General features: G+C 44.2%; 1 protein-coding gene across 7 annotated transcripts in view; it reads left to right on the top strand.

Moving 5' to 3' along the window:
• Positions 1-17750, top strand: part of Mapkap1 (MAPK associated protein 1) — a 209598-nt gene that overhangs the window by 112562 nt on the left and 79286 nt on the right. For all 7 annotated transcript variants that reach the window (XM_029473510.2, XM_021184032.3, XM_021184047.3 and 4 more), the window contains one exon: positions 7426-7535. In XM_029473510.2, coding sequence (XP_029329370.1) covers positions 7426-7535 — 110 coding nt within the window. The remainder of the gene's footprint in view (positions 1-7425; positions 7536-17750) is intronic.

Below are 17750 nucleotides of genomic sequence, written 5' to 3'. Positions count from 1 at the left end.
AGTATGTATGCTTTGTTCACTGGGATGTCTGTCTATAGAAAGTGTGCCAGGGTATGCTTTATTCATACAACTGAAACATATATTTTAGATAGTCATTAATTTACTTCAGTATCCAAAAATCATGCCAGCCGTTACTGTAGTTACTGTGCCTCCTAAAAGTTTGGGCCTCACACTCTGAGTTAGTATGGTTTATTCTATGCTGCAGCCCCCTTGGCTGTGTTCTGCTCCTGGGTCTTGTTTTGATTTCCTCTACTCTCCCTTGGCTTACGGTGGAGTCTGTCAGCTGCTGCTGTGTACATGTCAGGCTAGTGACTCGTAATGTTTATTAATACAGTGTCAGTCTTGCTGCTGAAACAACCGTGATGCTTCAGAAGGTTGCAGTGGAACGGAGCATTTGATTTCCAGATCCTGTCTGCACTGCATGGTGAATACGTTCTCACATGTTACACAGTTCACTGACCTGACAGTTATGGAACCCCGCCTGGGACCCCATTTCAGCAGGACATATTTGAACAGAAACAGTTTGCAAAACTTTACACACTTAAACTCCTGCCAAGGCAAACTGTTAGGCACTTGAGTTTGTTATAAATACCCAGTGGCAGTGGTTGGAAGTAGCCCACAGTGTGTTTTATATTCTGAACGGAATGTGAATGTCTTTGCGGTTATATAGAGTAGTAAATAATTGAGTTTGATTAGGGAGAGGGACCTCATTATCCCCACCTGTGCCCAGCTGGAAGGGGAGGGTCGAAATGAAGCCATTAGCTGTCTCTCTTACTGGCATCTCAAAGAGCTCAAATACATCTGTGTCTTATTTTCTTTTCTGGCACAATCAGTCGAGCAAGCTAAGCAGGCATGACCAGATTTGGCAAGTCCCAAGGACTCTGGCAAAGATACACAAGGAGAAGGCGGAGGGCAGTCATTTTGGCTTCTCACTGCCCATTAGTCTAGCGAGTTATGTTTTTGGAAAATGTCTGTTTTGAAAAAAAAGTACTTTGTCCAATGTCAAACATTGCATGCATGTACAATGTGCTTTGATCTTTCAAAAAATTCGATCAGTGCAAGGGGAAACAAACTGTGGCATTCGCACTGGTGTCAGCTCCCTTTGTGGATAAAGTGATACTCAGGGCCTCCGCAATTATTGCAAGGCTTTTTCTTGCTCATCTATTTTCATTTTCTACCTTCAAGTACTGGGGAATGATCACATGGAAGGGGGCTAGAGCAGGTGGCAACCAGAGCAGTGCATCTCCATTGCTGTTGTGAACTGGTCAGGACCAGAGAACAGAGCACTGTTCCTGGCAGCTTTATCCCACCTCTGGAAACTGAAACCTTGGGTCACAAAACCACGGCATTTTCAGAATATCTTTAGAAAGAACCTGAGAGCCAGGGTATTTGTAAAACTCTTCCACAGGTTGGTCATTGACTCCCGTCTGGGGGATGTACTGCTCTCCGGAAGTTTCATCTTGCCCTGATTCCCCCAGCCTCCAATCTAAGCAACAAAAGAGTTAAAAACACTTTGGAGTCTAGGAGATGTAAGGTCCATCTAGGGTTAAATTGTGGCTCCTGCAGGATTTGTTGCTAGCTATAGAACTTATCAACTTAATGTGTATTTCCAGGTACGTGTCTTAACCTGTCACTTTCTTATTATAAAGTAGGACCAATAATAGCACCTGCCTTTCTTTGGGGAAGGGGTTATGGGAACAAGTAAGAGCTTGGAACTGTTATTCTCATTATATGTAACTCCTTTGTTTGGCTATTTTTTTTTTGAGACCAGATCTCACTAGGTAGCCCAAGCTGGCCTGAAGCTTGAAGATCCTTAGCCCCTCGAGTGTTGAGTGATAGATGTTTGCTACTGTACCTGAACATTATATATCACTTTTAATAAAGACTAGTCAATGGCTAGTATGTTAGTAATTACTTAATAGTTATTATTTGACAGATGTTACTATAAATACTTTCATGTCCAAGAATTATTTTCATCCTGTTTTGCCTGTGAGGAAATGGAGTCAGAGTAACTATATGGTTTACCCAACAAAGGGAAAACTTCACTTCAAACCGGCCATTATTATATTCTACAGCTCAGTGTGCTCTGCTGCCTTTTGGTATTACTGCTCCCTTTCCATTGCTGTGATACAGAGCTGAGATATCTCTCCTGAAGGAGCTCCTCTGACTCTTCTCCTGGGTGTGGCTAGTTAGGTATTATAGGCATATATTTTTCTCAATATACTTAATAAGGGTTCAACCTCCCCTCTGGCCCACCACCTTCCAAAGATAATAGAAAGAAAGGTTATTAGGATATGGGGAAGTGGATGTGTTTAGAAATGGTTCTTTGGGGAGACTCCAGTCTTCATTGTTCTCAGTCCAGTTAGCCAACAAACACCAAACATGAATCAGCCAGCTGCATTCCAGTCCACTAGCAAACACCATACACAAACCAGCAGCTGCAGTCCAGTCCACTCAGCAGACACAGGAAACTTATGTTTTCTTTGGAAAGTTTGTTATGTTGCTGAAGCAGACACAGGTGAAAGGATGTTTGTGCAGACACAGATGAAAGGATGCATGATATTAAGAAGGACCCAACAGATGGTAGATGATGCTGGATGGTATTAGTATGCCTTGCCATTGTTTATTAGTCACATTTTGTTGAGACTTCACAGAGAGAAACACACCAAAAAACTTCTGGTGGTATGCTGGTGGTTTCTTGCTACTTCTGCTGATTGGCAGAGTGATGTCAGCTGATTCAAACTTACATGCCAAGGCAAGATACATGATGAGGCAAGACCCGTGGAGGACTCAAGATGTTTGGAGGACATATAAATAGGACTCAATGGACTGTGAGAGAGGCTTCCTTGCAATGCTTCTTGGTCTCACATCTTTGTTGATCTTTGCTTCATTGAGAGGGTCATAGCAAAGAACTTCTGCCGGAGGTCCTTGTACCTCCTGCTGATTCGGCTGAGGCCTGGCTGACCATCTCTGCTAGGTTGTGCCACCATTGCTGATTGATGTTTTCTATCCCAACTCTACTGAACTAGCCTGATGGTATATTGGTGAAGTGTTTGCCAGTGGATCAAGCTGCTGCTGCTGACCTCTAAACTGAAGTTCAGGTTTCCTGACAACACAGATGGGATTTGCTCCAAAGAACCATTTCTAAACAGGTTCACTTCCCCCATATCCTAATAACCTTTCTTTCCCACTACCTCTGGTGGTGATGGGCTAGCAGGGAGGCTAAACATTTAAGACCCATTATTAAAAGTAGGGTTAAGTAAACCTCTCAGAGGACAGTTTCTATTTCAAAGTATGCTGTTTCCCTATGCCTATAAAGAAAGCAGCCATCTGTGAGCTTCTCTGACCTTCTCTACCACAGACTGTACATATGTTAGGGACCATTTTGTTAAGTTCTCAATAGTTCCAAAATAGGATGAGTGTGAGTTTTGCCTCAGGATACTTTCCTGATGCCTCCAGCCTTGTTTCTCTGAAATTGTATGTGCCCTTTTAGGATTAAATGATTGAATGCAGGCTTCTTAACAGATTAAAATAGTACTGGTCACATAGTAAATTTTCAATAAGCAGTAGTTGCTGCTGTTACTTCTGTGATTGTTAAATGGTGAATGCATATTATACAGATTTAAAAACTCTTTAATTCTCACTGAATTTCCCCCACATTGTGACTGAGTTTCTATTGCCCGCTGTCCCTCAAAGCCATTAAGTTACACTGCTTCTGAGTTTTTCTCTGTCAATTGGAAAGCTTTGAACATTGAGCCCAGAATGCTGACCTTCAGGGAGCTTTTGATGCTTGGATCAAAGGCTACTTGCTGACAGTGCCCTTAAATGATGCCACCAAGCAGCTCATCACACAGTTTCATGCCCATAAGCTGCATGAGTGCCGAGATCCATTCTTCCCACAGGAGCCAGAGCAGAGAGGGCTGTGTGAGGCCTCTTCTTTTGGGGTATGACTTGGGCCAAGGCAAACAGAAAACCCGCATTAGGAAACAACTCCCACTGTTTGGCGCCCTCCAGTGCCAGGTGCTTAGCATCCATTGTGTGACAGTTCTGAAGGGAAGGGGCCTCACTGCAGCACTACACACACATACTTGCGTGTTACAGCATTACAGTCACAGGGCACAGCACTTGCAGTCTGTGTGCTTTCCTCCCTAATAAACTGCCCTCTCCCTTGGTGTCCATCTCTTGCCCTTTTCCTGTCCAGAGAGTTATGCCTTAGTATGAAGACCTGTGTCCTTATTTCCTGTGTCTCCTGTCACCTTTGGTTTACTGCTTAGAAAAATACTCACTGTCCAGGACTAATGCTAGTGTCAGAATTCTGTGGTAAGTCTGACACTGTCACATAACTTTTAAAATCCCAGTGCTTTGGAGGCTGAGATAGGAAGGTCTCAAGTTCATTGCCAGACTATGTCTCAGGCTCCCTCCCTGCCCCAGAAGCCTCTCTGGTGACTGCATGGCTTTCACAGGCACAAAACTGAGCTCCTTGAGCTCGTTTTAAATGCCTGTGTGATCTTCAGTGTCTTAGCAGACTTGAGAGGACCCAGCTCTGAGTTTACTGGCAGCAGCAGTAAGTCAGCTCTCTGACATGGAGTTTCATGATAGACCTGTATAAGGATCCCACAGAGGTGCAGAGGCGCTCAGTCGTCTGTGCTTGCATCCCCAGCATGCCCTGTCCTGAGCCCAGAATAAGACAGCACACATTCTGGACACGCATCTGCATCCGATGCTCCCTTGTCCTGCCTGCCTGCCTGCCTGCCTGCCTTCCTTCCTTCCTTCCTTCCTTCCTTCCTTCCTTCCTTCCTTCCTTCCTTCCTTCACTGTTGTTTCATTTTCCTCTCATGAACCCTGCTACCCTGGCTTCAGCTTGGAGGCTGTAAAGGAAGATGGAGAGCCGAGTTACCTCAGAATGATCACTATCGTTAACATTCACGGGTGGTTCACTTATCATTCCTGACTGCACAGACATGGCAGCCACGCGGAAGCGTCCGCAGGTGTAGCATGGTGATACATATTACATTGTGCCACAGTGGATTTATGTATTCTGTAACAAAAGAAAAGTGTAATGAAAAAATACAGAAGGTGATTCTTTATTCCTCCGCTACACAATTTATCAGTAAGGCCTGTGGAGGGAAGGGCCAGGGATTTCCTCTGCTTGCTTTAACCTTGTCACCCAGGTATGTTTTGGTAAAATGACAGAAAAATACAGACTGGGGATTTTCCTTTGCTTCAAACCTCTTAAAAGGACACTTTGAATTTATGAAAGTTAGTCCAGATATGAAACTGCCTGTTAAGCTTTTACTCTGCTCTTTGCTGAAAGAGTTGAGCATACTGGCTTGCAATGATTTTATCAGCCGGCCGCAGAACGGGAGCCAATGCAGCAGTTTATAAACAGACAAACTCTACCATAGGTCAGGTAGCTGCCGGGTGGATGAGGGTTCATGAGGCCTGGGCCAGTACTAGTTTGCAAATCTCTGAGAACTTGTGTTTCCTTTTGGCCCTACTCATCTGTCACCCAACATATTGTCACAGATGGAGGACATACTGACTTCTGAGGAGAAAGCCGGGGCAGGCAGATCTGAGTGTGGTTGATTGGCATTTGTTCCAATACTCACTGGCCTAGTGCCAAGGCAAACACCGCAAGTTTTTAATGCACAAGGCTCTTTACGTATCAGTAACCTTGCCAAAGTTTCACTTACAGCAGATCTCCCAAAATAGACTTTTTTAAAAAAAGCTATTTCTTATTTTGCTTTGATCAGTAAAATAAACTTTTAAAGATTGTTCTGGGATGGGGTCCAGCTTCTGAGGTAAAGAATGGCTGGAGCTCAGGCATGATTCAGTAACCGAGTGTTGAGTAAAATTAGCTTGACAGCTCTCAGGCCTGCTGCTCGAGAGCAAGAACCTTCACCAAGTGAAAATGGATGGCTGTGCTGGCCAGGGCAGCATCAGCTTTGTGCTTTGTAACAAATGGGACGTCAAGGAGTAAACAGCAAGCTGCATGGAGAGGAGTGCTGTGGACATGTCTCTGTGTTAGGGAAACAAATTAGATCCTTGGTTTTTAGATTAGCCCATAGCCCCTGTGGGGAACCAGCTACCTGGAAGGGTCTAGCCTGGGCTCCAAGCCCCATCCCAGCCTTGTCTACCATTGGAAAGCTTTCCCAGAGATTGGCTTTCCTTCAGATTTCTTGTCAGGATTAAGCCTTGCTATGGGTGTTGGCCATGTTTCCCTTGAGATTCTTATGGGGAAATGGGAATGTGACCAAACTCCTTGGAGCAATTTTCGTGTTCCATAGTTGGAAACTTGGGTCCCATTTTTTACATGAGCTACTCAGAATTAGTGTGTTTTGTTCCGGTGCCCAAAAGGGGGGGGGGATGGGTATATTTTTGTGACACTTGTCACTACAATAATAGTCTCTGTGAAATGACAGCTCGCCCAGATGATGAGCTACTGGGGTGGGTTTTTTTGTTTGTTTTGGGTTTGGATGGGTTTTTGTCCTTTTTTTTTGGTTTTTTTTTTTTTTTTGGTTTTGTTTTGGGTTTAGCATCTGTTTGCTTGTTTTTTTGTTTGTGTCTTTGTTGTTTTTCTTTTCATTTTCTTTTTCAATCTCAATTCTTCTCCAACCTAATTTGATTAGAAGCTTGCAAGCAGTGTTAGTGTTTTGTCTTTCGTTTCTTTTGCTTAAACTGATATTTTGTTTGATTTTTGTAGGACTAGGTAAAGAAATCACTTATAGTGAAGTATACACAGATTGTATATTAAAAGTGGAGTGGGATGGGCATGGTGGGGCACACCTTTAATACCCGTAGGGAGGCAGAGGCAGGTGGAACTCTCTTGAGTTTGAGGCCAACCTGGTCTATATACTGAGACCCTGTCTCCAAACAAACCAAAATAACAACAAAAGATAAATGGGCAGACCAGTGTTGTACTAGACAGTTAAAAGAGCCTTTTCTCTTTCTCTGGGCACCGAGGAGCTTATTGTGACAGTAGTCTCTGCCTACAGTGACAGGGACTGACATAAATCAGGCTCTGTCAGCTGCCAGTCTTTGCTACAGGATTTGGCTCCCAAGCCAAAACTGGGAATCTGGCTCCTTCTGACACAAGCAGACCAGGTTCAATCTGCAATGAATTAGAGAAGCCTGCAGCAACCCTGACCTTGGTTCACTTCATGCTGCTTCTACTAGAATGCCCTCACAAATGCCTGGGAATATGGGTTTTATATTGTTTTGTTTTCCCAAGACAGGGTTTCTCTGTGTAGCCTGGCTGTCCTGGGATTCACTCTGTAGACCAGGCTGCCTTGGTTCTGTGATAAAAGATGTGTACCACCACTGCCTGGCAGATTTCTCCAAAATATTCACCGGCATTTTCTGTACTGTTGTTTTGAACTTTTCCCAGTGTTGTGTAGTAACTCTTGTTCTTGTCTTTTCCTACAGAAATGCTGCTCACGGATTCTCCCTTATCCAGGTAGACAACACAAAGGTTACCATGAAGGAGATCTTGCTCAAGGCAGTGAAAAGAAGAAAAGGATCCCAGAAAATTTCAGGTGTGTTAGTTAAATTATACCACAGCCATCAATAGAGGCTTAACACTTAGTTAAAAGGCTCTGTGTGTGTGTGTGTGTGTGTGTGTGTGTGTGTGTGTGTGTGTGTATGACAGAGAGTGATATGTCTGGCTACATTGTTTTAGATATTCTTTTGTTTTGTTTTTCGAGACAGGGTTTCTCTGTGTAGCCCTGGCTGTCCTGGAACTCACTCTGTAGACTAGGCTGGCCTCGAACTCAGAAACTCACCTGCCTCTGCCTCCCTAGATATTCTTTCTGGGAGGCTGATTAGCAAGCCTATAGTTTCAAGTTCCTCTGGGCCTCAGAAAGAACTGGGTCAGTAGCATATGTAAGACAAACATGTTCAAATCACTTGTGGGCAGTTCATCATTGATGTTTACCATTTGTTAATGTGAACCTTTCTTAAAATCCAAACCAAGGAGTTAGAGACATAGCTTGGTGGCAGAATGTTTACCTAGCGCTTTCATGGTCCTGGCTTCCTTCCCCAGCGCCACAGAAATCACAACAAAACCTTAAACTTGAACTATTGCTTCTAATTGCATGTTTTCACACAATTTACATGGGAATATTTTCAGTTACTAGCCTTCAGGATATGGGGGTAGGGAGATTTTCTCTTCTTTCTTGCTAAATGAGGGCAATTTTACAAAGATGGTTTGAAAAAGATAAATTGTTTTATGTACTCATGTAGCTGTTAATCTCTAACTCCTCATTATCCAGCTTTCTTGTAGAAAATCGGCTTGTGCTATTTGATATTTAAAGGACTTAGAACACAAATATTACTAATATTAAGAAGCAGTTATTTTCAAAACTAATAGAAAGATTTATCTATAACAGACTACTATACTAAAAGTCAGCCCATATATGGCAAGTCAAGTGTCATAGCTCTGTAGGTGAAGAGACTTCTTAAATACCTTTGAGCTCACCTTTTGGAAAGGAAGAGGGCATTGCTCAGCCTGAAGAAAATAGTTGTGTTCTCTTTTTAAGGGGAGGCATATAATCTGTTCCAGATTTAATTAGCTATCTTCAGATGAAAGCTGAAGTTTTAATAAAAGTTAGAAGAGATAACACAGTGAAGGACACGGATGAGCTGTCTCAAGGCCATATTCCAGGGGAACGATAAGAGCTGTAAAAAATGGCAGAGGAGAGCAATTGAATGGAGCAATGAAAATCTGATTCTCATAAAAGAGAGGGAGAGAGAGAGAGATGCTGGTAGGGGCGGTTGTAGATGAGACCTGCTAGCGTCTGCAAGCAATTTGGATGCTTGCCAGGAGTCATTGTTCACCCTCGGCTGTGGCGGCTCCGTCCAGATGTGCCAACTGCACGTTTCGGCTTTTGCCAGCTGACTGCGCCGTTTGATAACCAGCTCTCTGGATGCCCATCACTGGCCGCAGAGATAGAATTAAATGATGATGATCTTCCCACAAGTTGGGAGAGGAAACAATGCATATAAATCTTGATTTCATCTCAGCGTGAGAAGTCTTTATCCATCATCACTCATAATGAACAAGTCGTTAGCTGGGATGAATGGTGCTCGGCTTCTCCAAACACCTCTTTTGTTCATTTTTTGGGTGACTTTTATCTATTGCATGGGGGTCAAACCTCTTTGCATTTAGGGGATGATTGAAGAGGCACAGCCTTTCTATCCCAGGGGAGATTAGATGTTTGGGGGTTCCAGGTGCCAATCTAATAGCTTTTAAATAGCTTCAGATACTCAAGGGTATTTAATGAGCATTCACTCTGTAAAATTGGGGGTCTTATAATAGTGAGTTTTGTAATACAATTCTCTATATTCTAAAAATGCCTTTTTTTGAGTTGTCTAGGAATAAAGTGGAACTTTTTTTAACCTTCTCAATAGAAATTGTGCTGTCAGTGAATTCTTTTGTTATTTTAGACCGCGAAACCCCAACAAACTTAAGGGGATGCAGCTGAGCCAGTGTCCTTCCTTCTGTCTGCTGCCATCTCTGTCCAGTCTTGTTTGTTTATCTGTGGCTGTCTCCAGCATCCACATCAATCATGATCTAGGACGTACACACACTGGCCTGTGCTTCCTTATGCCCACCTTGTGTATGTGCCCCTGCCGTTTTCATCAGTCTTTGCTGTCTCCCTGGCAAAAGCTTGGGATTTGTTATCCAGAACACAAAGATCTAGATTATTAATTCCTATTCGTGCTACTGGAGCCAGTTGAGATTGATACTTACTTGTATTGCTGTCTATCTTCTTAAGTCAAGAAGCATTTTAAAATAAACCTTTTTAGTTCCTTTAAGAGTCTGGTCTCAGAAGTAGAAGTCACCAACTTGACAAAGACTTGTTTAGGGTGAGCACAGAAGAGGTGGTGTTCATGTTGTGGTTTGAACCTTATACTCGGGAATGAGCTGCTGTTCAAGGGTGACTAAGGAAAAGAAGAAAAATCCTCTTTAACATAGGGGGAAGTACATTTACTTAGTAAAAACCATGGTTGCCCCCCGTGTAGTTATGAAATACTTACACTTTTCCCATTAGCCCAGGAACTAGGTTGTAAACTTGGCAGGAAGAGTCAAGTGAGAAAACTGTACATACTAAGCTCTGGCACAGTGACCGGAAAGGCTTTGCAAGAACTCTGAGTGTGCCCTGTGGCTAGGGCAGGGTTGGCGTGCATAGCTCTCTCCTCAGACAGCCTTAGCTGTCCCTTAAGTTCTTCAAGTGAGAAGAACGGACACGTGAGACTGAGCAGCATGAGCAATGTAGGATATCTGTGTTTCCCAAATTGTTCACTAGTAGAGGCTGGTCTAGAAGGAGGCCTGATGAACCCTTTAGTTCCTTCCCCACACACCTAGCGTCCCACACCTTTCTCTAGCCTGACGATATGCTTCATTTAATAACAACAGCAAGTCAGGAATTTGAGTGATCCCATTATTAAATCAAGTTGTGGACATGATGACACTCCCGGTACCTAATACTCTTGTCCTTTCTCTGCTACTTACTTACTTTCTTTCTTTCTTTCTTTCTTTCTTTCTCTCTCTCTTTTTTTTTAAAGAAGAAAATGTAGGTAGTGAGGGGAAAACCCCCCACAAAACCTCGGTTTAAATATATGGCTTACTTAAAGGAAACCTTTGGGACTTTCGAGTAAAATTTGCTTTTTAGAGTAGACTATCATAGCCAGTCATTACTTCTGTAAAGTCTAGACTCTCATTGTTTGTCATTATTTCATCATCATAAGTATTGATGAACACCGCAGGGGTTCCTGTTAATGTTCATGTCCTTACCTATGCAACTCTCTACAGTGTGTTCCAGTCAGGTCTCTGGGAGGGCACATGTTTAAATCCTAGTTTTAAGTGTCTCTTTAAAGTTGCTAGTATTTCATATCACTGACCTCCTTGATGTCTGGACTTGCATCGGTGGCCAGTGCACAGGCTCAAGCACACGTAAACAGAGCTCACTCATTCTAGCATCTGGATGGGAGAGCTTTAGATCACTGTCCGATCCTGGATTTAGTCAGGAAAGGCTACTAACTAGTCCTTTAGTGAGTAAAGGCCTGAGGCAGTTTTTCCTTTGTCAGGATCACCCTGATGACTGACCTTGAGCTTGTCACTATTTTGTTTACTCTTGTTGAGGCCTTAACACTGCTGTCCACCAGCTGTCAACAGCCTCCTACAGTGTGCTGGTGTGGCAGAGACACTGCTGAGAAGTGGAAGCGCATCATTTCAGATTCACACTGACATGGAACACAGTGCCTCCCAATCCACAGGAGGAGGACTTGGGAGTAGAATCTGGCCAGCAGAGTAGAGGCCTGTGTGGCTCTGATTCTGTAAGCATCCTCACTGTAAGGAAGAACAGAAAAGCAAGCCTGCCAACTTTTCCTTAACAACCCTTTTATTACATTTTGAAATTGTACACATACTTTCTTAGTTTGAGGGTTTTTTTTTTTTTAAGTTTTTACAGTATAAATGGACTTCTGATGGTTTTTCCTGCTTGTCTGAGAAAATTTCACCTAGAGAAGTGTTAGCTCCTCCTTGGCTGCTTTGCTGGGGGCCAGAGGCAGTGTGTGCCCAGTAGTTTTCAGTGTTTCACTCACTGCTTCTCAAGCAGCATTCGCTGCCATGCGTGCATTGGGAGGGGAACAGTGGTGGTGGGCGTAAGCGGCGGCGATGGCGGCGGCCATAGACCTTGCAGGGTATTCCATGTGATAGACAGATGACTGGGTCTTGAGTTCCCCATTAAACATTCACGTGTAGCCTGCCTATTGACCCAGAGTGCACTGGTAGCTGTTTTGTATCGTCTATTCATCACGCTCCCCTATCCGTTAGACAGGGCCTGAGTGCAAGGAGACAGTGGCACAGCAAGACACTTGCCAAGGATACCCTTCTACTCTAGAGGGAAAGGAGACATACAGGGTGGAGAGTAAGAACACAGGCAGAGGAGATGACTGTACCACCTAGGAAGGTGCTCAGGGAATTCCCCTTTCCTAAGAAATGGATATTTGAGCAGAGACCTTCACATGTACACTATGAAGACTCTAGGGAGGGCACTGCAGTCTCTGTGAAGAGAACATTCCAGCTTACTGTGCTGTTTGACTGACTTGACTGGAGCTGCAGTAAGATTGACCCTTAAGAGACATAGAGCAGGTGCTCACACGGTCATCAGCACAATCATCACCTAGTCACAGAGCCACACCCCAGCACCAAGCTCCCATGCCACGACATTAGGGAGGCAGGTGAGTCTCACCTATGGAGCATGTCTGACTCTGTGCTATCACTGACTTTTCATCTGGAGCCCCGCACCAGCCCCGGCTTGGCTTCCCTGCCACTGCTCTTAGGGTTTCCAGCCTATGGTCTACACAGCCACCAGAGACCCCTTGTAAACTGTGAATGTGATCATAGCTGCTCCAAATCCTTTGAGGACAACTCTCTGCATTCAGAATAAAACCCAAACTCCTAGTCATTGTGAGATACCCGGGGCTCAAAGAGAGGAAAGGACACACAGAGATGGCAGCCCAAAGAAAGGGAAGAGTGGGGAACTAGGGAAGGAAGTCTAGAAGATGACACTCTGACAGGTCCAGGTCCTGCAGTCATCTCAGCAAGGGAGAGGGCAACATCAGAGCCTGTGTCCTCAGCCACAGGAGGCCTCACATTCATGCCAGGAAGGCTCAGAAAGTTGACTATAAATGAACGTGCTATTTATCAGGGGTGTCTTGGAGCATTTGTCACAGGAAGGAGTTGGTCTTTGCAGGATCTTTGGGGGAGGGAGGAGCAGGGAGCTGAGAGCTGTTGCCCTGTGTGCCTTTATGGCCTTACAGAGACCACCACACTTAAGATGTACAAGCACTGAGGGTGGGGTGGCCGTGTGCTTTACAGATGCCATGACAGAAACATGAAGAGAAAGGGAAGCCCAACCCTCTGTGCCATCAGGAGCTGAACAATCAGAAGCTTCCCGGCCTCACTTTCCCTTGCCTTGAGAAGCTACTTACACGGATCTCTACAGCAAGTGAATGGCAAACCTAAATTAGAGCCCAGGCTTCTTTGACCTCAAACCCCATACTCTTTTTATTTGTACCATGTTGCTTATTAGAACCCTAATGGGAGAACAAATTTAAAATTCTGTAAACAGAAATGTTGGTTGATTGTGAGATCTAAATGCACTAGGGAAGAGCAGCATTTAGAGGAACCCCGTGGTGAATCTCAGCATAAAGCCAGGAATTCTTTTTGTAATTGCACAGTTTGTCTGTATTGGTGTCAGTTCTAATGTTTTATGTCTAGCTTTCTTAAAGCAACATACACCTGGTGTGAACTGCCCTATTAGAAAGGGAAAACAGTCTGGGGATGTGGCTCAGTGGAAAACACTTGCCAGGAATATGTGAGGCCCTGCGTGCCATCCTCAGTACCACAAGAGGCAGGACACATACGTGTAACGGAGTCAACTTTTTAACAGTTGTGAGCCAGAAATGCTCTGTGCTGAACCTTTGGAGACTCGTGTGAGCACAAGTGTCTTCTGCGTAGGGTTGAGTCCTACTTCATGGGGAATTGTAGGCCGTAGACCCAGTGCCCTTTCTTGTATGAAAATAAAGCTTGTAAGATAGGGAGGGGCCAGTATGCAGTCTCCCTGTGCTGTAACAGATATTCCTAAGAAAGAGAACACAGGGCCATCTAATAGTGGCTCTGTTTTTGCAAAAGGTGGTAATTTCTGCAGACAACTTCTCCTCCTTATGAAAAAATAAGTAATCCCGGTGATGCCACTCATGCATGGGAGCTGAGTAAGAAATAAAGATCCAGCACTCCGTGTCTCTGACGCTGTGGGAAGTGCTGGAGTAAATTAGGATTGCTAGGTGTTTAAAGGTGTAACTCAGAAGTGCCCCAGGCAAGAAGCTCAGAGTTAAATATTCCTCCCGACACCATCCCTGCCTCTTTATCTTGTTGTTTCATCTCACCTGAGCTTCCCTCTGTCTGCAGTGCTCTGAGGCTCCTGATGGATCTTCTCCAGTATAGAGCAGAGCACGTTAAAGATGGCATTGCAGTCAACTATTTTATCCAGAAAGCCTGGAAATTTAGAGAATTTATGTCAAGCAAAAATCTTTTGGAACCACTTTAGAGACCCAATTATTTTAGAAGGGTGTTATGAGCTCTCACAACTGCCACATCAGAGCGACTTGAAATAGATCATTCGCCAAAACTGCATTTGACCAGCACTTACTCTTCCTACTAGTCGCTAATCTTTCAGAAGTTCCTTTTCCATTACAAAATCTATTCATTCACTTCATCCAGGGCAGTCACAGCACGGATTAGATTAATGAAAGGGCAAAATGAAAGGAAGAGAGAAGACGCACTGGCTGTGTGGTAGGACCAAGGTACACAGCTGTAAGACCAGGGTACTTCCTGGGCTCCCTAGAGAATTAGCATTAGCTCTCAGGAAATATTACTGCACTAAATGTGCATATTGATGGAAATCTGCTGCTTGACTGTAGAATGCCTAGAAGATCAAAGTATCTGCTTAGAATGAGAGCACTGTGGTGTTTGTGAGCTGCCTTTACCTGCTTGGCCTCATACCCCTCAACACTAACAAGGAGAGGCTGAGTAAAGACTCATGACTGAAGTGAGGTGTGGCCCTGACATGCCACTTGGTTTACAGAAGTCATCAAATGCTATATCAGTGCCAATTCCACACTGGAAAAATCACATTAGAGGAGACACTGAAATGTGGTAAGTCTCCTAACAGACACATCACAAATAGGGAACTACAGTGCTGAAAATCAGAAGGTGGGACAGGCCCAGAAGAAATGCTCTGTAGTGATTTGACATCTTTTTGAAGATTAACTAGGACTTTGCTATCCTAAATGAGAGCATCTTAAGCAGAAGAGATGCACTCAGAAAGCATAGACACCCCCTGTCATGAGAGGATGAACCTAGGCGGGGTCCAGATCTGGCTAGCCAAGCCCTGATGGTAAATGCAGACTGGACGGGGTGGGGTTATTTACTAGGGCTGATGATGTAGCAGATGAATATAGGCACTAGAGATTTCCTGACTTTTAAGGAGCTTGCTGATTAGCTGAGAAGGCAGGCTGATAAGCAGGTAGCTATAGTACCATGAACATGATAAGCAGAAGGTAAGGACAGACCCAGGGGAGACTGGGTCCAGACTTAGGGAATTGGAGAAGATTGTCCGAATATGTTTTTTGGCAGAGGCCAGAGGACTGTGAGGAGGGACAGGATTGGGAGTCAGGCTAGTGTTGGTCCCCTGTAGGAGGAGCTGAGTAAGAGTGTGAGGGTAGCATGCTCATGTGGGGCTAGGTCATGTTTGTGAAACATGTTAAATTTGATCTATATTTTGATGGCAAGAGGGCAGTCTAACGAGGGTTCCTCTTCAAACTTTCACTGTGCGTGTTATGCCAGGTAGATTAGAGACTGCAGAGCTCAAGGGAAAGACATGAGATTGCAGAGTCTCCTGAGGAGTAGGACAGCAAGCTGTTGTATTAAAGTCCTGCATCTGCCTCCCAGCCCCCTGCTCCCAGAAATAAGACTCAGACTCAAATTATATTTACAAATGCCTTGGCCATATAGCTCCCTTTACTCTGACTAGGTCATAACTAAAGATAGCCCATTTATTTTAACCTACATTTTGCCACGTGGCTCATGTCTCCATCTCCTCACGTCCATCTCCTCACATCTTTTTCAGCTCCTATCTGATTCCTCTCTCCTCCCAACGTCCCTCCTCTATTTCCTGCCTAAACCATAGGCCATAGGCTTTAATTGACAAGTGAGGCATTTATACAATATACAAGACAACCTCTCTACAGCAGATGATGGAGCCCTGGATGCAGATGTAAAGCATTGTGTTAGGGAGGAAAAGGAGGATACCAGTCAGAATATCATTTCCTTTCTGGAGCTGAAATATGGTTGGGAACATTGGAGTGGAATGAAGCTGCAGCCTGGGCTCCTGGAGCCAGGCTCAGAAGATGGAGACGAGGCGTAAGCTGGCCTTATCCACTAAATACTGTGGGAAAGATTTTGGAGGCGTGTTCAGCAAAAAATTATGAAGTTTACTTGAATTTCCTTTTGGGTTTTTATTCATTTCACATATAGATAGGTACATGGACTGAGTTCTATGGACACATATGGACCCTGGTATGTGTGTGTGTGTTTGTTTGTTTGTTTTACTGTGAAAACCCTTCAATGTTTAGTTCGTTTGTATGTGTCTGTTTGACATGTGTGCAGGTGGAGGTCAGAGAACAGCTTTTTCAGAATCAGGTCTCTTTGCCACCTTGAGGTTGCCAGACTTGACAGGAAGCACCTTTACCTGCTAAGCCATCTTGTTAGCCCTCATCCTCCTAGTTGCTTGTATATTGGGTTCTTTAAGAGAGGACCTCACCTTGTAGCTCTGGCTAGCCTGGAACTCACTGTGTAGACCAAGCTGGCCAGGGACTCAGAAGAAATCCACCTGCCTCTGCCTGCTGAGATGAAAGGCATGTGATACAATGCCTTCCTTTAATTAATCACTTCCATCCATCAGTCCCCCTCATGATACGTGAGAGGTGTATGTGTGATATCAAATGTGTGTATGATCTAATGTCTGTTTATAATTCCAATGAAATGTATTTAACCTAACATTTAAGTTATTTGGATTATTTCTAACTTTTCAATATACAAAACATGAAGCAAACAGTCCTGTATAACTATTTATTGCATATTTGTGCCAGATAAGGGATTTCTTGTCAATGATTGGAGGCAGAGGGGGTGGCTCAGTGGGTAAAATGCCTGCCACACACCCATGAGGACCTAAGTTCAGATCACCAGCACCCACATGAAAGTTGGACATGGTTGTATACCTGTATAACTCTAGTACTAGACAGGACGATTCCTGGAGCTCACCTAGCTGCCTTCAGTGCAAAGCCATCTCACAGATGAGAGCCATGAGGCAGATATCAGACACTGACCGCTGGCTTCCATATCTCTCGCACCTAGGAAGAGAGACAGATCATCTCTAGAGCAGCTGTTACACAGCCCCACCACTCCTGAAGTGTGTAGATTAAGTACCTGCTCCCAGGGCTCACCAACATTGTATTCTACCAGTCTTTCAGCTTTTCCAAACTGGTAGACAGACAGCTGCTAGTGTCTCATTTTACTTTCTATACCTGAGTCTTTGATGTAGTTAAGTATTTTCAGATGTGCTTGTTAGACATTTGTCTTTCTAAAAGATGCTACCACTTAGGATGGACAGTGCGCTCTTTTAAGGGGAAAAGGCATTTCAAGAAGTCTGACTGGAGTAACATGTAAAATGTATCCTATAGTGCAAAATCGGGTTTTCCCCGCCTGCCTTCTCTCTCTCTCTCTCTCTCTCTCTCTCTCTCTCTCTCTCTCTCTCTCTCTCTCTCTCTCTCTCTCTCTCTCTCTCTCTCTGACACACACACACACACACACACAGCAGGCAGGTGACAAGGAGCTTGTGCACATACAGCCAAGCCGGGCAGCTTTCCTTGTTTGCCTGCTGGCCATTTGATCCACTCACAAAGCTTCAGTGCTCAGAGGATCTGTGGTGATTTACCAGAACTCAGTTGAGTTCCTTTGAGACCTTGTACTACTTCCTTCCTTCCTCATCAAAGCTATCGTAAAACAGATTTTCAATGAAATGCTTACTTAATACCTCTTTTCCGTCTGGTATATGTACTAGCACTTGGAAAGTGCATCATACACTGGAACTCAGAAATGTAGACAAAACTGTCACCCCTGAGCA

The sequence above is a fragment of the Mus caroli genome, unplaced genomic scaffold, assembly GCF_978045245.1.
Source record: "Mus caroli unplaced genomic scaffold, Mus_caroli_1 scaffold_2, whole genome shotgun sequence".
NCBI lineage: Eukaryota > Metazoa > Chordata > Mammalia > Rodentia > Muridae > Mus > Mus caroli.
This window is presented reverse-complemented; position numbering and strand designations above follow the sequence as displayed.